Source organism: Rhopalosiphum maidis, chromosome 2 (assembly GCF_003676215.2).
Source record: "Rhopalosiphum maidis isolate BTI-1 chromosome 2, ASM367621v3, whole genome shotgun sequence".
Classification (NCBI taxonomy): Eukaryota; Metazoa; Arthropoda; class Insecta; order Hemiptera; family Aphididae; genus Rhopalosiphum; species Rhopalosiphum maidis.
Window position 1 is genome coordinate 45,393,166 of NC_040878.1, and position 26,400 is coordinate 45,419,565.

Consider the following 26,400-nt stretch of genomic DNA (forward strand, 5'->3'; position numbering starts at 1 on the left):
TTTGTTCGCTTCTAGTTACAAAGAGTTCAAAATTAAGAATGTGCAACAATGCAACATGCAAATAACAATAATCGTTATCTGGTACTTAGATATCATTAAATCTTTTTAGCACATATAGGCAAAATTCTATACATGTGAAATCACACTTTTTAAAGAGACTCCTAACAATAAACTTTGTCTGAGGTAATAACAGTAAAAATAATCAGTTCCCAGTAAACGCCAAACAGAATACAAGTTAGTGAATATAAGAGAATAGTATCAGAATATCTCAGATTGATAATATAAATATTAAAATATTATATGATGTGAATTACATCACTTTATGTTGTTGCATTCGATTTTTCACACATCCCAGTACTAAATGTTTAAAAGTAACATATATCTTATAATATATTCACAAGATAACATTATCACTATTTTTAAAATTTCATAAAATAGTACAATGGTGAATCCATGCATTTTTATTTACATTAATTAGATGTACTCAACAATCTATATTAATATACACATATTTTTTTTTTTTTTTTTTTGTTGTATATTGGATAAATACTTAGTACAGAAGCAAAATGTAAAAAATTATGATATATTGTCATCAATAACCATCACATATTAACTAATAATTAAATAAATTACTCAACAAATTCTTCATTAGGATTAGGAATAAAATTATTTAAGTCCAATACTAATAGACATAATTATTGTACTTAAAATAAATTTTACAAAATCTAAAAATAGCAGTTTTAAATAAAATATAATTTAATTTAAAAAAGCAGTATCTTTTTATTAACTTCAAAAGTAATAATTATACCATACTTACTTTTACTAATATTATACTTAACAAATTTCAGGAAGTTGTATAACCTATAATAATTGGGTACATCTTTATAAATGATTAAATTAGTAGTTCATAATTTTTATTTTAGTACAGACAATTGTGTAATCTAAATTCTTTGTAACAATATCCAATACACTAAGGTCAAAATTACACATTTAGAACATATCATATAAAAGTTGAAAAATTTTTAACAGTATTAAAATAACCCTAAAATATAATTTAAGACATAAAAGTCATATATTTCATGTATTGTAATTTAATTATTATCATACCTAATTGTATATTATATTATTGGAAAGAAACTTCAAAAATATAATATAAATTTATAAAAAAGCTTTTAAAGTAGTGTAAGATGTACAGATATTCCTTAAATTTAACGAATGGCGATTAATCCAGACTCAATCAATTTTTGGATCTTACTAGCAATTTCTGGATTTTTCAAATGACTAAAAATCATAAAAACAAAATTATATTAATTAAAAAGTACATAACTAGCTCATTAGTAAATATTATTTACTATTAATTGACTTACTCGCTTAAAGCTTTAGGGTCATTCTGCATCTGTTCAAGTATAAGACGCATTGCAGGGTCCCTAATAATATCTTGAACTTCAGGATCAGCCATAGCACGCTTGCGCATTTCTTCGGGATCTGAATTTGCAGCTATAGAACATGACCGGTAACCTTCCAAGGCTTCCTAAAATTATATATATTTATATTAAATACACAAATAAAATAAATTAACTCTATCAACTTACAGTATTAGATGAATCTATTTCCAATGCTTTTTGATATGCTGATAAAGCTTTAGAAGATTGTTGCATACCTTGTAAAATTTTACCTTTCCTAATCCATCCTTTTACTATAATATAAAAATAAAATGCATTCATAGTTATAAAATTCAATTTTTTTGTTATTCAAAATAAAATATGCTTACAAAATTTAGGATCCAATTCAACACATTTTTCACAGTCTTTTAAACCAAGATCGAAAGCGGCTAATTTGGTATAGCAAGCAGCCCGATTACTATAATATTTAGGTTCATCAGGATTGCGCAGAATTGCTTCACTATAAAATTTGACGGCATCCGCAAATTGACCTAAAGAAAAATTATAATTATGTTTTGTTGTATTAACTAAAAATAATAGAATTAAATAAAAATATTAAAAATCTATTAAAAGATACACATATTATATATTGTTGTTATTTATACAAATATCCTATGCAATTAATATAGGGGTTAGAAACTATGCCTTTTTAAAAAACAATTTTGATTTATAATTATTATGATTATAAGTGATTGTTGTGGTGCAAGTAATAAACAATTTAATTATGTTTATCTCCAATTATCACAGATATTATTATATTAAGCACAAATATTTTCTACTTAAATAATAATTGTACTAAAATACATGAACTCATCAGCTTTATTATAGCTTAGCATTGTTGTAAACATAAATTTTTGATTATTTTTTATTTTCTTAAAAATACTGTAATTTGATAAATAAAAATAAGATTTTAACCCAACTTTTACCTAAATATGAACAATTTACTACTGCCACAATAAAGCTAAAAAGAGCAATTAATTAAAGAATTTTAACAAAATTTATTCAAGAATGTATAATTTTATCAACCGTTTAAATCCAAATCACTAAGTTAATACAATGTTTTGAAATACCATTACCACTTAAAACATCAGGACTGAGGTTTAACAGATATTAATTTTGAACACAAATTCTGATATATTATAAAATTTACTATGTATTAATCTAGGCAATTTTTAATATTAAAAATGCTTATTTCATACCTAATACAATAATTAAAATATATAATTACCATTTTTTATTTAAATATTTCAGTTGAAAAAATGAATACAAAAAATTGTCCCAATTAAAATATAATTAACCTTGTAAAATTATAAATAAATCAAAATTCATTTTTAAAATTAAATTATGTCTAACCAAAGTTCTGTTTTTCAGACAATAATGTTATGTAATTACTACAGTACTCTTAAATGCATTATACACAATTGTGAAATAATCACCTTTATTGAAAAATTCATTTCCTTTTTCTTTGGCTTCTTCAGCTTTTACTGGATCAATATATGCTTTGCGATCTTCTTCTTTAATTTTTTTCTCTAGTTCAGAAATAATAGTCTTTACTTCTGGAGTTCTGTGTTCTGACATTGATTTTTGAAAATATGTTTTTGCACTTTTATAGTCCTAATTATAAAAGTGATAAATATAATAATAAATGTATAAGAATACATAAGAAAAATGTAACAATTCTTACCTCAAGTTTTTTATAAGCATTTCCAATTCTAGAAAAGGCTTTGGCAATTAATTTGAAATCTGCTCTATTTTCTCTACCTACTTCGACTGCTTTTTCACACTGGTCAATGCATTTCTTATAGTCTTTTTGTTCAAAATAAACAGCTATACAAATTCAAAATAAATATTTTATTTTACAATGTAAATAAAACCTAAATACATATAAAACTGTAGATATAATATTTTAAATTTTAACTTGGCTAGTTTCACTATGTTGAGCAATCACACATATAAATATTTTTCTATACTTAATTTATTTTCACATTTAGATAGTTTATGTTTTACATATTTTTTTTAAATATTACTTAAGTTAACTACTTAAGGTTATAAATGTATTTAGAAAAAATGTTAAAATATGATTTTATAAATTGCAGTCATACAGTTTAGTGTTAATATTATTGACTAAATATTATTATTTATTTAGACATATGACATATTATACCAAAAACATTTTAAGCAATACTTTTCTGAAAATATGGTATAAACAAATGGGTGATAAAGCAGCCGTAAATAAATGCCACACTAGAAAAAAATTTGACCAGGTAATGCCCATCCTCCTCCCCAATAAAAAAATGTCATTAACACTGGTAGCCTTTTAATTAAAAAATTTGTTAACTTTTTGTATCTTGATATCTTATGTGTAAAAACTCTAGTTTGTGTTATATTAACAGAAAAAATATTAATACTTCTTTTAATATTTGAAATTGTATTCTATTATATTATTATCATATAAATAGATTTTGTTGGCTTGTTAACTTAATTATAAGGGTAATTTCTAGTATGTACCCATTTTACTTATATAAAATATTAATTAATGTTAATAGAATTAAAAAAATGGAAACAATGTCTTTTTATGTACTCATTTTTTAACAATAACATATCGAGAGGTGGACAAAATCTGGTCAAACTCACACATGTCCGTCCTACTCCAAATAGTAGCCATACACAGTGGCGTTGGCAGTAACCAACAGATAACAACCAATTATAAAATAATTATTTATTTTATGGAAGGGCATGTGATCTTGTCTCTGATAAAGATGCGCAATGTGGTATGTTCTTTTTTTGAAAAATAGTACAGTTGAAAATTATTACATGGTTAGAAGACTATAATGCAATTAACAACAAGGCTTACACTAACTATCATTTTAAATTAAATAAATATATTATAGTGTTAATCATAAATGTTTTAATACTAAAAATAGATATAATTAATTGTAGTATCATACCAGCAACATTGTTATAAAATGTCATATTTGTAGGTTCTAACTCAATAGCTTTGTTGTAATGTGCAAGAGCTGCTTCAAAATTTTTCTTTTTGTATTCTTCATTACCCAAGTCTTTTTCTTTTTTAGCCTACACATAAAAACATATTTAACTATATATATATATAAATAGCAGAGGAATAGTAATTATTTGTCAACCTTATAAAAATAAAATAAGTATTGTATAATTAGGGTTAAAATCATTTAAAATATAAATTTAATTTAAGTTTATACTTTATACGGTGATAAATATAATTTTACATCTGTTATTTTAAAATTGTTAATTAAGGTAATAAATTTATTTAATTGCATGAAGTAACTGTTAAACGATATCTTAATTACCTCTTTTTGTTCTTCTGTTAAACTTTCATCTTCAGTTTTTTCAGGGGGTGGTGGTGTTGGTTCCCTTTTTTGTTTTGGAGGTGGAGGTGATGGTTCAGTATCCATTTTTTCATCATCCCCCATTAAATTAATACCCATCATTACACTTAATGCAGCTGATATTCTAGGATCTTGCATATTCATTCTATAATTGAAAAATTGTAATTTAGTGAAAATACCGATTGTGGTATACAGTATCTTAATCAATAAAAATTTAAACAAATTAATCAAACAATCATTAAACAATTCAGCTATACTACATGTCACATCAAATGCGACTTGATTAAAGCATACCAGGTGACAGTTTTTACTCAAATTATTGGTTCTTACATTTATGATAGATATTTATAATTTAATGATGCATTATTATTAGTAACCCTGACAAAAAAAAAAATCTACCGGCACACTATGATGAAGACTCATTTGATGAGAAACTAACTATAGTAAAAATGTTTATACAGAAAAAAAAACATATAAATAATATGTTTTAGTTATTTAAGAATTATTTCAATAATAGTTGAATAACAAACACAAAGAACTAAGATGTTCCTCAGAAATACAATGATAAATAATAATAAGTTCAATTTTGAATATTTTTATATACCTAGCTACCAATTGTCTTAGATATTAAAATTACAAGTAATACATTAATGTTTGTTAAAACAAATTTATCAATTACTATTTATCGGTAAATCTAAATTACTAGATTAGTAGTTCCCTCACAAATACTCAAATTTCAAAACAATCAATTGAAGAGGTTCCTAATATAATTTTAATGTTTCATTTTTACTGAGACAGCTATTAAATTAATATTAAATTAGAATACACGTTCTATTACTTAAACTTATTATTTAACTATTTATCAGGCGGCCAATTAATTCAAAAAGTAGTTGTGTACTATACAAATAGTTGAAATGAATGTTACTCTAAATACATTTATAGTAGTGATGGGTCAAACTTTTGGTTCAAAATTTGAACTCTGTATGAAAAAATTTTCATTATAATGAAAAATTATTATGAATTTTCATAATCTAACTATTAAGCATCTTTAACTGTTCAAAAATCGAACTATACCAATAGTTACCAATAGGCCGCATACTTATTTTATAATATTACTATTTTTGTTTTTATATTTATTGTAGCAGAAAAATCTATTTTGGTTAACCCTATGTTAATATTCCAATATCCGGTAGTGCGGTTCATGAAAACATATTAACAAAAATGTTAAGTTAAGAGTTTGATTTAAAATAAATCAAAGTTCGGTTTGCTTTGATTTAGGTTCGAAAAAATAATTTTAAGTTCAATTTGATTTAAAAAATCAGGACTCAGCCCATCACAAATAATATATCATAAGTTAGTAATACCACTTGGATTTTGATGCAATTGTATCTTTTTTATGGATGCCTGATAAGGGCTTTAAAATCCAAGCCTTAATATCATACAGTTAAAAAATGTATCAAATTCTATGATTTTGGATATAACTCACATTAATTTTTGAGGATCTCTCTGGCATTCCATTAGTAGACTCATGAATTGTTTATCATTAATCAAATCTTTGGTTCTAGGATCTTGTGCAAGTTTTAAAAAAGCTTCTGCTGGAAACATGTTATTGCCTCCAAAAGAAGGTGGAGTTTGTTTCACTTCTCTTAAACCATCCAACAACTGCTGATTATTAGGGTCAAGCTTTAAACCATCTTCGTATGCTTTGGCAGCATCATCTTTACGGCCCAAAAATGATAAAGCTGTTCCTTTTCTCGAATATCCCTAAAAATTTTTTTTAAAAATATCTTGAGTAGTTATAAAGCATTATAGATTATAAATATATCTAGGTTGACATACTTTAGGCCAATCTGGTTTAATAGACAGAGTCTTTTCAGCATCTTCTAATGCATTTTGGTATTTGCCTTGCTTTGCATACGCAGCCGATCTGTTACTAAAAAGTACATGGTTGTTGGGGTCTAGAGCAATAGCTTCAGTGTAATATTCAATAGCTTGTTCATAATTTCCAATTGCCAAGGCAACATTACCTTTTTCTTTCAAATCCAGCGCCTAAAACATAATAAAAATGTTCTAACCACATGTATGAACCGTCATGGATATTTTTTTCAATAATCTACTAATTATAAATATATACTTGTCAAATTTTTTAAGTTTAATAATGTAACATTTTAATTTCAAGTTCTTATTAGAGGAAAGTTTAATTAATTAACAACGGTTATGCTTACCATAATTTAAAAGTTAGTTTATTCAGTTGTTTTAATTTAAAAATGAAATCAACAATAATTTATAATTATGAAACTATAAGTATTAAATAGCTTGATAAATACTGTATAATATAATGTCAATTCTGAATCGAAGCACACGAGGAAGCGTTACAACTTTAAATGATTTAAAATCAAAGACGACAAATTGGAATTGAATTCTGAACAATCGAAGTAGTACTGTCGAAGAATATTCTAGAAATGTCGAGACTCAAATATTCGATCTCGAGGAGAAAAACAATCACCGGGCAGTGTTACCAACGTTTTTTCAGTTCCAATCGTGAACTACTGCATAATATAATAATAACCACACCTAACTAAACCACACATAACCAAATCATTATATTATTCTATTATCTGTAACCACTAACCATTAATCACGGCTATAGATTATGTAGCTTATTATTATTAATATATATATTTTCACAGAATTATATTATTCAATACCCATAGCCGTGTCACGAATTAAATAATATGTAATCATACTGTAATCGTATAGGTTAGGTATATAGATATATGTGTGGGTACTCCTTTAATTATAATTATAAATCGTACTAATTGTCTAAATATACGAATTTTAAATATAGTAATTATTACTTATTAGGTACCTATGAATTATGGTGAGTATGATCACATTGAGATTTGAGCCCCATTTGCGTTGTGAGCTGCGCACTTATTTAGTATTTACCGTTTATCATGATTTAGCATAGAAATAAATCTGGTAGCAGTGATGACTAAAGATTATCACCGACTTTTGTACCATTGGATTCCTTAATTAATTGCATAGAATAAAATACCTTGATTATATGTCAATAGCATGCTCTCATACTTAACAGGTACCTATTTAAAAAAAAGATTTTAAGAGTCCAAAACCAATATAATATTGGTGTAAATAAATACAGATGTGATTTGATATAGCTTCATATTAACTTATTGAATTAGTTATTAGTTCATAAAAATAATTATCCTTATAATGTATAAGAAACAGGTGATCATTCTACCCCAGTGGTTTTCAAACTGGATAGTGGATGCCGCGGTTTTTCCATAAATTACCGATTGTATTGAATTGTGATATAAGAAAATGCGTGTATGTGACATACCAACACTCAACTATTCGTCCAAGAATTAAAATTATTTGTTAGCTCATCAATCACACATTTCTAATTAAATCTATATATAATTATAATTAATTCAAAACAATTTTGTTCATCTAAAAAAAAGATCAGTGTGCCGTGTATAATAAAAGTTTGAAAACCACTGCTCTACCCTATAGTTATGTGAAACTCAATATTGACTGTCACTGTAGAATACTAGGGTATGTATAAAATTTAAATTTAATGACAAATCGTCGCATACAAAAAAATTACTTCTAAAATTAACTACATAGGTAGTAGGTCAAATTAATTTTTGATGATTTTGTCATAGCGTACAAGCATAAAATATAAGAATGTACATTAAAAATTGCGAGTTTCCTAAGAGTAGACAATATGAAGTATTATTTAATTTAGTGCTATTATTAACTTAATAAAATAGTTATAATTTGCAACTAAAATAAAGTATGAAAATTATATTTTCAAGGGTTGGGATGACATGTCACCTCATTAGAGAGCGTGTTTTATTGCAAAATGTTATATCTAATATACATTTTGTACTACTTAAAATAGAATACATATTACTTTTATTAGAAATATACAAGGCAAAGAATACTTAATTTTTTGAAAGTCGATTAAATGATGATATAATTTTTTATTTTTTTGAATAAGTGGAATGTTAATGGATTAGTCAAAAAATGTATATTTAAATATTTTAGACTGTGATTGGATATAAGCTAGCTATTTTGGCACAATTTCAGTTGAATAATATATATATACTATACTATACTATATTTTTAACATAGAAATACATTTATTAAAAAATCACCAAGTCAATTACAAAAATATTCCATTCACATAACATTCATTGGACATTTCCAATAATAAAAAAAAGTTAACGTGCATATCAAATACATTCCAATAATATTATTACATAAAAACAGGGGGAGGGGAAATCAATAATAATTTAAAAATTAAAAAATACACATTTAACTATTTATGTACTAATTTAAATATATCTAGATTTTAAAAATGATAATGAAATTATAATCAGGTGGTTTTAGACTGAATGCTAATATAGGAAAAATTAAAACAACATTGATATATAAATTCTTCAACACTTGATTGAACTGTTATTAGGTAACTGAAGTACATTCATCGATTTCACAAGATCGTCAGACTGAAATAAACATTTTAAAATTAGCTTTATATAAACAAACAACAAAATTTATAAATATAACATACAATTTCATCATCTTCTTCATCTTCATCATAATCACCTTCAATTTCAAATGCTAATTTTCCAGCATAACTCTCAATGTTTGGATCGACTTTATCTAATAAACATTCAATTAGATTAGCTCTATTTAGAGCTACAGCAAAGTGTAATGCCGTATATCCGCTTTTATAATCCTAAAAATTAATAATTAAATTGTTAGTTATTTATGTAACATCTTTTTCAGAACTATTCAACTATGTTATGATTATAACATAAATGTAATAAATTCTACTTAAGTCTTATTTCACAGCATCACATATTGTATGCCATACTTAAATGATAGTATATTTCCTTTGTCAATATGACACACATTAACTTAACCAATGTAAACTGAAAACCCGTGCATACAATATGTAACTATGTAACCACTTAAGAAAACAAATGTTAATGGTGCAAACACCATTAAAAATCACTAGTGCATTTGAAATCCAAATTATTTTTTAATACTATATTATAACCAACATTAAAACAAATATATTATTTAACTTACTGTGATATTCACATTTTTTGAACTATTAACAATAAATCTAAGTAAATTTGGATGGTTAGCAATTGTTGCAATATGAATACACGCCAAACCTAAAACAAAAATATATAAATTTAATTAAATTTAAAAATATTCAGAAATATGAGTAAACCAATATATTAAAATTATATATTACGTAGAAATCAATATTTAATTGCACCTCTATTATATACTAATTTTTTTATTATCATATATTAAGAGTAATCATTAGTAATAATTTACTATCTACAAATATAATCTACTAATAAATTTGTTTGGCTGGTTTTAATTTAATAAACATGTAATATACTATCATAATATTAAATATGATGAGAGGGATGTAATCAAAAATATGTTCCTTGTGTCCCCTGTTAAGTATTGCTACTCTCTTTTCTACATTATGGTTGTACCATATAATCTAGTAAGAGGTATACCTCTTATCCTCTATCCTCCCTTCCACAACATACATCTGTACACCACTATTTTAACTATCCTAATAATAAATAATAATTAAAATAAAATCTAATTATACATACTACACAAAATTTAATTCTAAAATCAATAAATTTATTTTTAAAAATTTAATAAATATTTTTAAATCTGATTGTATAGGGCTATTTTTAGTATATGATCTACCAGCGATGTTACAAATAAAATATATGATTCCCACTTTAATTCGAAGGCCAATTCAAATAACAAACATGTATTCATAAGTAAAAATTATTTTTCTAAATCATAAAACTGTTATCCAAAAAAATTCAATAAATAAAATAGTTCAACATTTCATAAATAAAAAAAAATGTTATCTTTCGCTTTAAAAATGTTTGCCTATTCCTCGAAAATGAATTAATAATAATAAATTGGGCTTATTTATTTCGCCATCAATAAATTCCATAAATTAACTAGACATTATAAACCACATAGTAAACTATATTTATGATTATCAAGCCACTAAAATTTGTAAATGTACTGGTTTTCAAACTGCTATTAGACATTGTTGTCGCCAACGATAGTACTGGTCACAGACTCCATTTCCATGTATTTTCCAATAGAAAATAGTGTATTATAGCCTGCTGTATAACAGAATACAATACTAGACACACAGTTACCAATAGACACTATACAATAAGACAACTAATGATTAGGACATAACCCAATAAAATATTATACTAATGGTTAATATTTTAATAATAAATTCAAGATTATAAAAAAAAACAGATTATTTATTATTATTATTATTATATTCTAAGCAAAGACAGTCTTAATCTTAACTAAACCTAATTTTTTGGAAACAATAGTTACTAAAAATTTTTTTAATAATATTATTAAAATTTTTACCTCAAAAGTACCAACTACACTCTGTCTACAAGAGAATGCGCCAAAATGCAGACTGATCAAAATCAATTATTCTGCGCATTCCCAAATGATACCCATTCAAAGCGAATCAGTTTTGATAGCATGGTGGGGATTTGCATAGAATTGGCGCATTCTCTTGCTGGACAGAGTATAAATTAAATTTACTACCAGAATATTCCTCAAAATTCATAATAATAGCAATTTTTCTACAAGAAAAGATTTTTTTCTGACTTAAAAATAAAAAATATACATCATAAAAAATTCAATATATTTTTTGATTCACTCAAAATCTAAAAAATGTATAAAATATAATATTTTAATTAATAGAATGTTAATGTCCCTACTAGCTATAAAACAATAAATTATAATATATTATATCTTTGAATAATAAATAACATTTATAAAATAATATTTCACAAATTTTATTATTTTTAATCTAGGTACTTATCACACTTAAATTCATTCCATACATTCACATGACATCATTATAAAAATCACTATGAATCACGGTCAAATCTATAAACAATCAACAGGTTGGGGGACAATCAAGGACAATGTATTATATAAAATCTTTTAAATTAATGCTTACTGTCCATAAAGTAGTTCCTCCTTTCTTGTAAAACTCATTAAATATTTATTTAACTACTTAAATTTAATAAATGTTAATATAAAATTCATGTAATTAATCTTTTTATAAAAATATAAAAGGTCAAGTAATAATATGAAATATCTGCTTCTTTATTAAATGTGTTTCAACAAAATATCCAAAATCGTGATTTATCACTTAGGAACCTTAAAATATTATTTATCTTTAAAAAGTTTAGGTAAATGTAAAAAATATGAATGTTTATATAGCCCAGTACTTAATATCATTTTATTTAGTATTCAAACCTTAATTACACACTGATATTAAATACCATCAGAAGTTTAGAGTATTGTACATAATCCAGTAAACTATTTTATACATAAAATGATACCAGCCAGCCACAATAACATTAAAATAAAATTATATAGGCATTGATTAAATATTTAATATTAAATAATTGATATTTAATCAATTATTTAGGTACTTAGTAAAAAAATTTATTTTATTCACTAAATGTTATTTTAAATTAATGTTTTTTTTTTCAGTTGGTAATTAAATAGTATTAAAAAAAAATGTTTACTAATAGCTATTTCATGCACCAGATTTTGAATTTTCAACGTAGGATCACCAAATATTTTTTAAGAACTATACACTATTTACTATTAGTTGTTTATCCAGTTTTTAAGATTTTAAGTTCCAAAGTTAGCAATATTATAGTCCAAATAAATATTAAATTATCAATAAGATACATTTACCAAATTTAAAATAATTATTTATATATAATATATATAATACAATTTAGATACATACCATCATAATTAATAGTATCGAATATTTTTGGTAGTAATACATAACTAGCTAATATTCTCAAGCAATCTAGTTTTCCATCATAACATGCCAAATGAACTGCTGTATTTCCATTACAATCTAATATTTCTGCATTGGCATTAGCCATCATTAGGTATTTTACAATTTCACATTGGTTTGTGATGACAGCCAAATGGAGAGCACTCTAAAAACCAAAATTAAGTTATCAATCAATATGAGAATTAAAAATATTTATACATATATTATAATAATAAAATGCAACGTGAAAATAAAAATAAAATTAAAATACCTATTTACTCACAAATAATAAAATAATAAGTTTCACAGATTCAATTAATTAAAAATAAAATATGTTATAAGTAAATTAATTAGTACCTAGAATAGTAATGATTTAGAATGTTAAATTCATTAATAAAATCAAAAGATAAGCAATATTGTTATTGTATGATTTTTAGAGGGTAAAAATATAAAAATTGTGCATATTACAGTATTGAGTAATATGCCTGATAAATAATTAAAAAATAAATAACAAACTGATTTTAAACTTTAACAGTATACATAAAGTTTACTAGTATTTTCAATTTATTCATTATGTATGACTGGTACATAAGTTAACATGTAGTAATGATAACATATGCTTATATATTTGGCTAATAAAATTGTTGCCACTAGTTAACAGTTAAAATTCATAAATATTTTTAATATTGCTAAAAAACATATTATGTCAAAAGTGATAAAAATGAAACATTGAAGTATTTTTAATGGAATGAAACATAACTTTTATAGTAGGCAAATAGAAACTTTAAAGCTGAATTGTACAACTGTAAATGGGTAACTATGTAGTTTAAAATATAATAGTTAATTTGATAATTTTAAATTTAAATTATCTTGAAATTTAATAAATATACAGATAATATTTAATTATTTACAATGTTCTTTAATCTGACTTCATATATGATCGTATTATACACTTACTTGGCCATCATCATTTCGTATATCTAAAAGTTTGGAATCTGGACAAATATCAATTAACCGTTTTGAAACTTGGATATATCCATGGAGAATAGCAAGATGAAGTTGCCTAAAAAACAAAATAAATTTACAGTTACATATATGAATACCTATTAATTTAAATAAACAACAGCATTTAGAAAGTAATAATCCAACAATAAATTATCAATTAAGCACAGATTATAGGTAGACTATGAGAAATTGGTCTTTATCAGATTCTAGAAATATAGAGTATACATAAATTTGGTATGTTAGACTTTTACGTGAGGTGAGTTCAATAAGAACATGTCTACTTCGGTCCCTACATTGCTAAGATGAAAAACAAACCTTCAGCAAAATGCATAAAACAGTACAACTAAATGGATAAATCGATATCCGCTTTGTAGAGAAAATGCTAAACAATATATCATCATAGATGGCAAGTTGGCCTTTGCAGGAACCTTATCAAAAAGAAGGAGAGCAATTTTTAAACAATTTAAAGTTTGAAAGTGGATCCAAGGTCATAATATTTTAGAGAGGTTGGAGGCTTCATATAAATTATTGTAACAGATTATTTTTAAGAATAATTTAGAATGTTTTATATTTTTTATAATAAGCAATTCATGAATTTAGATAAATTTAGGTACATACGTGTCACCATCTTCATTCTGTTGAAAATAAAACTGCCAATTCTTTTCAGTTTTGGAATAGGGTTTGCAAGTGTCTTTCTGGTCAACATCGAATTCACTCAAACAGCCTGATTCGCAGATATCCAAGCCACTGTCCACAACAATTTTTGGAGTATCCTTTTGTTGTTTGGAATTGAGCTCTTCGTTTTTTAGTTCAAATTCAATATTCTCTTTGGATAACATATCACAAGACAAATTAGCACCAGACAAAAATCCAGAATCCATTTTTATATTGGCATTGTCTTCGGTAACCTTCTCGCTCTTAATGGACTGCTGTTGTTTCTCCCGTTTCCCTGAAAGTTCCATTTTTAGTTTGTCTGCGTTGCTCTTGGACCACATACTTTATGTCAATAAAAAGTGCGTTTATAAGTGAAAAAACTATTCACGACGATATTAAAATAATATTTTTATACTGTATAAACTAGAGCACAAAGGCCTGATCGCAACCTAATTATAATATTTATGTTTGTGGGTAAGCGAATAACAGTAGTAATGGTTAAACAGAACCTCTTGTCTTTCAAAAGTAAAATAAAATCGGAAACACAATAGTGGCGCGATAAAATAAAATATATAGATACAAAACAGATTTTTCAAAAATATAGAACACAAATAAACACAAATGGACTAGAGACGATAATAATTTTTGATTCGAAAACCGATCGAAAGACTATTACACGATCATACCGCACGCATGAAATACATTTACTTGAAAAAAAACAAAATGGGTAGACAATAATAATTATTTAGGACGGTACGAATTCAGACTCGATTGCCACATGCCAGTATGGCACTTGCACTCACTGCGACCGACGACGCGCACGAGCGGAGCACAACAGCAGACTAGACCGTACTACTGTAGCAGTAAAGCAGACTAAAGCTACTAACGTACTGTACTACACACCAATTCACAAGTCTGCTTTCGAGACTGACTGTGGCCGGGGAACACCGAACTGAGAACGATGACGGTCGGACGGAATATCATTATCATATTATTGTGGTAAATAATAATAATAATAATAATATTATAATATTATGTGGGTACGATATTATTATTATCACGGCGCGGAAATACGGGAATCGTAGTCAGCTGTTAATGCGGTCTTGGTCTAGGTATTAATACCAACCACACAATAATATACATACAGAATTATATAAATCTAAGGTACCAACTGTTTATCAAGTATCACTGTGTCAGCAGTAGCAAGCTGCTGCTGCTTGCTACGGCGCGCAATGCCTTAATCTAACGCTGTGGTCAACAGAAATGCGAAAGTGAAGGGCACAGAAATGCAAGATCATAGGGCATATGCCATATAGTTCATACCACGGTCGTAATTCGATGTTGTTATTAATATTATCGCGCCGGGCTGGCGGCCAGTGGCCTGTAGTTCAATATAGAACTGCCTTAAAGAGTGGGTGGTGGATGGATAAAATTTACGAGTACTACAGCAGAGTGCCAACTCGTTCTACTATGATTTTATTAAACACAAGAATGTTATTAAATTATTTTATTTAAAATGATATTTTTATTTATAGCAATGCTAAAAAAAAGTATTCAGAAGGCTGGTAAATTGGAAGATGTGAGTGAACCAGATCGAAAATTTGGTTGTTAATGTGGAGGCACATGGAGGGCAAAATATATTTATTTTTTTTTTTGCGCTCGAAAATTATAAGTAAAGTGAATTGTCGGAATATAGAGTTTTGTGGTTCGGATACTGATGTATTTTCAATTACATGTAACATGTTTTCAGTCTATACTCTAAAGTTATAATATCTAAACGTTCACTTATAACTCGTAAAGTAAAATCTATCTACCAACATTAAAATTTTTAAATATTCACAAATTTAAATTGCAGCAATTTTTAGTACGATAATCAAGTATCTTCTTAATGCTATTGTACTTGTTTTTTTTATATTTTCCCTCTTCATAACTAAATATAAATGTTCATGATTTTTAAATTTTTATTGTTGTAAGTGTACCTATAATATACTACATTATACCTAACTTTTAAATTTATAATATTTCAAACTAGAATTGCATTATAGTTTAAGTTTTCTGTCTCTTAAGTATTGAAATATTGACGCGCCTTTATAAATTAAAGATACCTACCAAGTCACAAGGTCAAAATGAGTTAATTTTTTCTTTTATATTTTTATTATTATGTAATCTATACCTACAAAATTAAAAGCGTTATATAACTGTTTATTTTAATATAATACACATCAGTCGTTTGAACAGGAAAATAATTAATAAACAACAAATATTTCATTAGATATTAAATATAAACATATTAGTAATAACTTAATAGTTTTTTTTTAGATTTTAGAAATTAAAACCAATATTTTTAAGAATATTAATAAAACTAATAGATAATAGTAAAAACTACCTATTACTACCATTGATATAAGTACTTATAACCACGATTAAAATTAAAAATATATCTTAAATTATGTGTACAACCTACAAGTTATAATCAATGATATTATATAGCAACTGGTTATCAGATATATCAGAGTATAGTTAGAAATCGGTTCTTTGGGTTATTTTATCATTATTCATAAATCTCGTAATTATATTAAATTAAGTAATCATTTTTAAAATTTAAAATGCTTATAATTGTAACAAACTAGCAAAGTTTATTATAAATACTACTTGGAAATTGGAATAATAATATTATTTATATTGCAACTATTATCTATATTAACTATAATGGTATAGCTAAAGTACACTACTAAAGCGCAGAAGTGCTACATTACTTTTTAGTTTTTATAATATTTACTACCTACCTACATTTTAGGTATACTATATTGCGTTTACTTATGTAGATTATGTTAATTGTTAGGTATCCTAGGTAGGCACCTGATTAAAGTATTAGATACGTACTCGGTATACTTATACCTTTTAAATAGTGTGAAAAACCAATGATTACACGTTATTATATATAGTACATATTATCCACGTACTAATCCTAATTATTATAAAATATGTATTTTTGTTTTGTGTTTAAAAATTATCTATGTAAATGTGAAATGGCATTGTATATATATATAAATAACTAAACTATAAAAATGCTCAATAAAACGAATTAAAAATACTTTTATTTTGTGAAAAACCAACATCAGTAATTCATAATAAACTGTTTAGAAAGTGTAATAAAAACAAGTTTATATTTTCACTGCAGTTGTTTGTTATATAAAAATACTACAGTTTAAATATAAAAAACCTGACCGGAAGATCAACTAAAACATTATTATAAATAAATTCAAGAATCTTTATTCGCTATTTACAAAAATGTGAAAAAATTATTACAATATTATATAGATATAATTAGATAGCAAATACAGACTATTTTTGTAAATTATGAATAGCCTTTATTTCAAAGTGTTGATATTTTTCGAAATTATCTTTAAGAAAAATTTAAGATATACATTCAAATATAAAATATTAGAATTTTAAATTATTTTATTTTTATCTTTGTTAGTGAAATCGCTATCAGTTTGTAATTTTAGATGACAATCAGTTTTTTAAATTTCATAGAATATTTGTAAAAACTGCTATAAATAATAAAAAAAAATGGATTGTAATTTTATACTTGTTGCTTCTTGAATATAGGTTGTCTTTAAAAAAATTAAAAACTGAGTAATTATTTAGAGAATTTGGAATTTGATTATTTTTTTCAAATTATATAAATCATAAATTTAAAATTAATGTTTTCAATTCTAATTTCTAATATTATCACAATAATAATTTTATTTTAGTTTTTTTAACTTATATTGTACTCATCATATGTAAATAATATGATGACAATTATTGAACTATAGGTCGCGTACAAAAAATGTCTAGTAATTAAATAATTAATATGTAATGTAATTAAAATTACGGACACAATAGTGTATCAACTATCAAGACATTTATATAGTATAATATAGATTATATAATAATATACTAATTCTACAATGTAACTTCTAATAACATATAGATTTTTAAATATTTTTAACATTTTAACACTAAAATATTGAATGATAGGTATTTTTTAAATATTTTTATGTAAATTAAAAATTATATAGGTAGATACAAATGCTTATGCAATTATTGCTTAGTTATAATTATAGAACATAAGTATTATTTAATTATTCAATTTACACCAAACTTTGTAATTATTAATTAATGTGGATTATACACGTACATTATAACATGCAGAATATTATTTTGTTTGGTATCTTGATAATATATCAACATTTTAAATACAAACAATATAGATACTAACTATTTAAATGGAAGTTTAGTAGTTTAGGAATACATTATATTTTTCATAGTATGTTTTGAGATATTGCATTTATTACTTTTAGACTCCTCGTGATAAATTATTTACGAATTACTGAAATCGAGAATGATTAACTGAAGGTTGGCAAGATAATTTTGCTCAATCGATTAATTGTTGTGTCCTCGTTATTATAATAATAAATATAGCTGAATAAGGAGATTCAATTACATTTTAATATTTTATCATAATAAATTATACTAGAACACATCCATTGCCCATTGTTAATATGAGCAACTGCTTCCAAAATAAAAATGTTACCATCTTTCAAAAATAAATTTCCAACAAAGACCTTGGTTTGTGTAAAATAAACAGTTTCACGACACAGAATTATGATACCTATGTGAACGTGGATCGTGGATAAAAAAAAACAATTAAAAATACATACATCGTTCCGCTCAGAATCTGAAACTTCCGCAATTGACTAAATAAATAATATTAAAGATGCTCCTTCAAAATCTTTAAAAAAACCTCCAAACTCAAATTAAAATCTTATCAAACTCAAGAGTCAAAAGATTTTCTTAGAAGATCACAAAGACAACCAAACAACTTAAAAAAGAGTTGATTTTCACGCTCATAAGTAATTGTAAAAATATAAAATCATTAAGTACTAAAATACCTATATAAGTATGTTGACATAACTAATGAAATAGTAAAAAAAATATACTATTTATGACTAAAAAATAATAAAAATTATCATAAATATCTACATCTTGAAAAACATAAATACTAATAATTTGAAAATTTTGAAAAAAATATTGGCTAAAATCGTTTCAGAAGAAAAGATAAACTAAAAATTAATAGATTACCAATTACCAACAATCAATTCTGTCTATATAGGTACTCCGTCTTCACGTCTAAATACGTCAATATTATGTAACAATATAGACAATAACGGAAGTCAGCACGCTTAGCCGATCAGTATAAGTTCTTCGGGTTTGTTTCTACCGTGTAATAGCGTATTCGAATAAAACGGAAAGATCTATGAAAACCATATAAAGTAACTAATACATGAGTAATTAATATATCATAATTTCATTATATAATTAAAATAATGAATATAGCTAAATTAAAATATTTTATTAAATTGTTGTTTTTAATATTTTAAATAAGTATCCCAAAACTCAATAGTAGCTTTTACACACACATGGCACATAAGTTCATACTAATTCACACATTAATTCATTAAACATTATCATCTCTTTTTCCTTTCAATAACGAATTTATTCAAAATTTGATTTTTGCATTTTTTTAAATATACTTTAAAATCACATTTTAAAATTCGAGATTTTGTTACTACTTGTAAGGACTAAGGAATGACATATGAAAATACAAACTTATATTTTTCAAATAAAAAACTGTAAATTAATTAGTGGATAATTATTCTTATTCTAATTACATATATTTTATATTTTTGTTAAACCATTATTAATCATTATTTAAACGTTTTAACAACTAGAAAATTACCTATACTCGTTTGAATTTTGAATAAAGTATCTATACAAATATTTTTAAAAAATTATCCAATAAATAATTTCAGTGGGAAAAGAGGAGTTCTCATTTGAAATGTTTATTTCGCCCTGTACCATAAGACACTTCTTCTTAAGTAACTAGTAAGTACAAAAAAATTCAAGGATTCAAAAATATCAAAAATCAAAATTTAAATAAATGTATTATTGAAGAAAAAATGGAGGACAGTATTATGATTAAAGAATCACTATATATAAAATATTCAAATTAAGACTAGAAATTTAATGCATTTATCCTTGAATTTTTTGATAGTAAGAATTAACTTAAAGTTAAATCAAAATTTGGTTTACATAATATTATATATATTATACACCTATAAATACTAATACACTCCAGTATTTTGTGTCTCTGTCTTACAAATGTATAATATGGAAAATTTACGTTCATCAGTTCGCATTTAGCTTCGTTAGTTTAAACATTTTAGAGAATCAACCCATCATGATACGTATAACGGTAAGAGTATTATTTGTTTTTATATGTTTTTTTTACGATGGTTCTATCTTTTATTGATTAGAGAATTTTGCGTATAACTTTCTAAAAAATTGAACTATCGAAAAAAAATAACAGAAGGACGCAGATAATGATCTCATAGTTTCATATTAGGTCGATTCACTATAATTTTTAAGCTGGCGAAGTTATAAACGTGAATTTCTGAACTTAAATTTTCTGTTATGCACTTGTAAGAGGGAGACAACAAATATAAATGTAGCCATATATATATATATATAACGTACTCTAATACCGGGCACAAGCAATACTGACAAGAATTATTATTTCCTTATAAGTTATTTAAACATTTTATATATAATTATAGGTATATAAATATTTTAAAATTCATAATTAAAAAAAAAATCTTTTTATTTTTAAAGCCTGTTTAACCATTTTTTTAGTGCATTAAATCCGTATTCCTGATAAACACACTAATTATTGTTTTATTGATGATATATACTATACCATAATTGTTATAAATAAATTATTAGATATAAATACCTAAAAACAGTTTGCGAACAACCATCGTTGACATCATCTTGTTTGCCGACTCTTCGTCGACGACAACGCGTGCATCTGAAGCAATCAGTGCGAATCCGTGATCGCGGAAACGCATTCTTATATCCTTTAAGTCGCAGACTCTAAACGCGACAAACTGATTTCCGTCCACGTAAAATAATAACTTTATCAATATTTGGATTCTGTGTAGCTCTTGATAGCCGACGTGCTGATCAGGTAGGTACTCGAGTTCACATAACAAGCGGAACAGCATACGCGAGCGAAAGAATCAGAAGCACACAGACTCAACGGTCGCAAACAAGCAACGATTGCGGTAGGTAATAGCACCAGTATATTAGGTCGTCGTTTGCGGGCGGCGAAAGTTGACAATATAGACAATGGAAAATTTGTAAGCATACGATTATTAAGAAACTGTTATAGTTTGTCTTGTTCAGCGGAAGCCGGAAAGCGGCATGTACTGCGATTTACGCGCGAATATATTTTGTAACGGACGGCATTGTAGTAGAGGATGTATAGGTATAGGTGCAAGTATAATATATCACATTGCGGTCATGGATTTCGACAGTCACGTCGTTCCGGTTTTAAATTTTTTAATAATAATAACGTGTGATCGAGGTGCACCGCCGTCGCGGGTCAACCTGTAGCCAACTGCAGGTGTTATGGCGGCAGTGGTGTGTGACGTCGTTGTCGTGCGAATGACGCGCGCGAAAAGTCGACACGGCAGAGCTTTTGGCGCGGTGTCCCGGAAAGAAAATCGCTTATAATACTATGCATGTGAGACGTACAATACGTTATCGTTTTCGTCGTCGTCTATGGTCATCGGCCGTTGTTGTAGTATAACGTTATTGTATTTTACCATTGATTGTACATAATATTATAATAATTATTCTATAGTACTTATAAACAATACTTCGTCCGGCCGATGTGTGTACAACGCGTGTATATGTCGGCGCAGCACTGCAGCGGCGTACGCCGTTTGAACATCGCCGCAGCACTATTTTGCGGGTACCCGACCGGTATAATAGCCTACCTATTTCGCGATCGGAACGCGTCGCAGCTGAGGAATGTTATGGACGGGGAAAACCGTCGTAGCGTGTGTCGGACAGCCGGGGCGGTGGTAGCGGCGGCGGCCGTCGTCTAGCAATTCGCAATCGCTATTATGTTATTATTGTATCGCATCGGTGACGACGCCGCCGCCGCCGATGATGATGATGATGATGATGATAATGACGGTAGGTCGCACTAAAAAACCAGCGGCGGCGGCAGTCGATTTGCATCGGGTATTTCCCAGCGCTGAGGTCACACACCCGCGGCCGCCGCCGTTGCTACATAATAATACGTTAATACGTACACGGTGGCCCCGCGAATCGTTGCATGCGAGATCAGCGAATACACGACCGAGTCCACCGACCAACGCACGTCACGAACGTTTGGTTTTTAATTCCGTGACAATTTGTTTTCCGGGAAACGGTTTCCCGCTAACCTAACGCGAAAGTTATTGTAGGTGTAATAGGTACTGCAGCCATATCGCATTAAAAGGCCCAGAAGTTCGTGTATTTGCAAGTGTATTATAAAAAATTTGGATTAAAAAAAATGACAGATCAGCTTAAAAGTCGAATTACACTCGTACAAATTCAAATCCAAAATTTTAAATTAATAGGTTTTTTATTTTTATTTTTATTTTTTGGTAATTAATTTGCAATCTATAAAAGTATATTTGCAATAAGAATATGCGCTAAAATATAATTAAATGGATTACATTAAAAAAGAAGTAACCAAAATTAAGGGCATATTTCAGTATTTTCAAGCGCATACGTGCTGCATATCATATCCGTAGCTGTTTGTGGATAACTTCCTGGATTATTTTCCTTATAAATAATATTATGCGTAAAAACTACACGTATTACGTTGTAACACGTCCGTCTGTGTGAGAACCTCCGCTATGTACGACACTTGAAATAACGCATTGTGTACCTAAATCATGTCGGAGTGGCAGTTTATCCGCACGATTGTAATAAACCGAATTCTTTCATTTTGCGATTGTAAGCCGTACACGTGATATCGTACCTATATCGTTTGTTTCCGGAAGCGAATGTAAAAAATACAAGTTAAACGCGCGTAATGCGTAGGTTCCTTCTAAATCGTAGTGTATCACTCAAAATCCCCAGAGGTAATATTCAAGCCGGTTTGTCCGGAAAAAGAAATTGTTAAATTATGTATTTAGGTACTCTGTGTTCAAATGTTCGATAATACCATACACAATAATACGTCTGCCATCCGATGTTTACATATTATGCCAACACTTAAAAATAATAAAATAATCGTGACATACGTGAAACGTGAATATAACATAATATGTATAATATGTTGGTTGGTATATCTAATCCAAGTCGTAAACTATAATATTAGCAAAATTATTCTACCCATGGGTTTGCAAACGTCGATTTGTTTTGCTTAGATCCATTGCTACCGCAGTTGTTTACACGTAGTCGTGTATGTTGTATCTATATGACCGTATTGATGATAAATGTATACTTATTTTTTTATAATTATAATATTAATATTATATCAGTATTTATATTTATGATTTGTATCCGCTTATTAATTGTCTTTGGAAGTAGCTACGACGTTTACGTCAATGAGCTTATTATTAATGAATAATGTATAAAAAAAGTACAGGTGTGTGAGAAATTATCTATGTGTTTATATACAAACTTAAAGTAAATAAAAATTTATTTCGATTGTAATTTAAAGTATGACTGTATGACTGTATGTTTATTGAAAAATGTACATCGTATATGGATATGTTTAATCATGATTCATGGTAGATATATAATATTATAAATAATTACACTATAAATCATAATAGGTACACAAATACACAACTTATAACCTTATAAGGTATCTACGTAATAATAATAAAATATTTATATTACAATAGTTGAATAATAAACTTTTTGTTTTAATTCCTGTAAGATCAATTTTTGAGAAACTTTACATTACCCTCACTGATCAGTGACAAATTAAATACCCGCAGATTTATCCCCATTAAAATGTAAACTACAAAAATACAAAGATTTTTAATTCAATAATATTTTTATGGTTTTAGCGAAGTATAAAGTACAGATCTAAAATTATTTCCTATCATAATAGCTATTTTATTTTCTGTAACTAACATAAATAAAACATAATTAGTTTTCGTGAGCCAACATATCCCTATCTGAGCATCTGTTTAAAATGAAAATTTTGGAAAATTCTGTTTAGTTCACTCCTATACGCGTGCACTTGAAATTGTGTGTAAATATTTAAAATGTTTTCTTTAGCCGAGTGGCTAATCTAATGTACGTCCTACTAGCTCTACTACTACCCGGTAGTAGTAGTTTAACTGAGTACCAACAAATTAAAATTAAATATTTCTAATGAAAGTGAAGAATTAATGAAATGTAATTTTTATAAAATCAATGATAATACTTAAAGAAATAATTAGTGTGGATTTGAATTAAAAATTATACATATATGTATATATATATATATATATATATATGTGTGTGTGTGTGTGTATTTAAACATCAAGAATTAATAGTATTATAGTGTATACTATAATATTAGAATTTATAATACATACAGCTAATAGCTTTATGGTGATAAGTAATAACATAAGCATAACAATTATTCATATTACGTTATATTATGACGTCTATTTTACATATATACCTAGGCTACCTACATTGTTTTCGTGTAGCCGGTGTAGGCGTTTACAATTTATTCGTATGATGATGAAACTGTTGTTTTGTATGATACAATAATAAATAGAGTATTAGAGTGTAAATAAGTGTATAACAGTCAACAATCTGAACAATCAATTTTATCTATTTCATTCAGTAGATACTAATATTTTTAAGCTTCCGTCGATAATTTATATTAATTATTTAATATTTAATGTTATAGCCTATGCCTTATAGGTACAAGGGTCTTTATCACTTGTTAGCCCGACGAAACATGATTCCGCCCGCCTTACCTTTTTTTTTACACCCGAACAACACAACACTATCGCGCGCTGGTAATTAGCACGATTGAGCCCGTTTTTACCTACAAAAAACATACCACGAGTCTATAATATAGGTATTGCTCTTCTAATAATTTTCCAATAAACTATCTACCATTTAAGACATAACTCAGTCTTCGACTTAAAAGTTTGAGTTAACCAAGTACGACTGTATTAATACATAAAAATATAAATATTTATATTATATTATTATTTTTATCCTTTTAACAACTTTCCTTCCCAATTTTATAGGCTTAAAATTGTTAACAAAATTAAATTGTTGGCTTGACTAAAAATTGTTACTTATTCTGACATTAGTACACTCAATAAAAAATATTATTTTTTTTAATTATACGATATCCTAATATTTGTGGAAATATATATATAAATAAAATTATAATATAATAATAATCATAATAAAAACTACAAATTACAATTTTGTCACAAAATTTTGGTTCCATTACTTTCAAATATTTTAGTAAAGCCAGTATATATATATTTCATTTTGTTCCAAGTTGGGATTATAACTTTCAATTTGTTTTCTTGTTCTTTTCGAGGTTGTTTATACGATTTTCAATTTTTTTTTAAATAAGTTTCATTTTGGATGTCTAACGAGTAACAATATATTAATAACTTCATAAATGGAAGAATGTGAAATGTAAAACTGTACGTTATAAATTTATAATATCGATGAAATGATTCTAGTCCATTGGTCGTTTTAAATTCCTTTGAAGGCTTACCGGCCCATAAAATTGGCCGAGAAACCGCATCGGGGCATTTATAATTTGTTATCAAACATATAATCCGTAAAATCAAAGTTATCAGTACAGAAGCACTTTCAATTAAACATAAAAAGACATCACTTACCAAATTTTCGGGTAAAAAACCAAGAGAAAAAAAACATTTTAACCAAAGACTTATATTGGCTATTTCTGACTTTGAATTGTATTCTTTTAATAAGTTACTATATAATTGCTTTAGATTTTCTAAAACAACTCTAACCTAAGTGGAATCTAGTTAATTTACAGGCCATAATTTTGTTATCTAGTAAAACTTCTTTAACAGCATTGTGTGCGCTTTTTTCATAATCAAAATGGAAATTAGAA

The 26,400-nt window shown here is 26.6% G+C and overlaps 2 protein-coding genes across 2 annotated transcripts; both read right to left on the reverse strand.

Moving 5' to 3' along the window:
- Nucleotides 1-900: 900 nt before the first annotated feature.
- On the reverse strand, nt 901-7,258 carry LOC113551896 (stress-induced-phosphoprotein 1). Its single transcript, XM_026954462.1, has 11 exons — nt 7,033-7,258; nt 6,647-6,856; nt 6,294-6,571; nt 4,769-4,952; nt 4,391-4,517; nt 3,127-3,269; nt 2,879-3,056; nt 1,772-1,933; nt 1,593-1,696; nt 1,368-1,531; nt 901-1,281 (listed from the first exon to the last, which is right to left on the reverse strand). The coding sequence occupies exons 1-11, from the start codon at nt 7,033-7,035 to the stop codon at nt 1,209-1,211; spliced, it is 1,626 nt and encodes a 541-aa protein (XP_026810263.1). The 5' UTR covers nt 7,036-7,258; the 3' UTR covers nt 901-1,208.
- Nucleotides 7,259-8,986: 1,728 nt separating this feature from the next.
- On the reverse strand, nt 8,987-22,209 carry LOC113553728 (NF-kappa-B inhibitor alpha-like). The gene is made up of 7 exons (XM_026957222.1): nt 21,232-22,209; nt 14,355-14,685; nt 13,689-13,794; nt 12,696-12,897; nt 9,929-10,017; nt 9,405-9,572; nt 8,987-9,339 (listed from the first exon to the last, which is right to left on the reverse strand). Exons 1-7 carry the CDS (start codon nt 21,500-21,502, stop codon nt 9,274-9,276), a joined length of 1,233 nt encoding a protein of 410 aa, XP_026813023.1. The 5' UTR covers nt 21,503-22,209; the 3' UTR covers nt 8,987-9,273.
- Nucleotides 22,210-26,400: the final 4,191 nt, after the last annotated feature.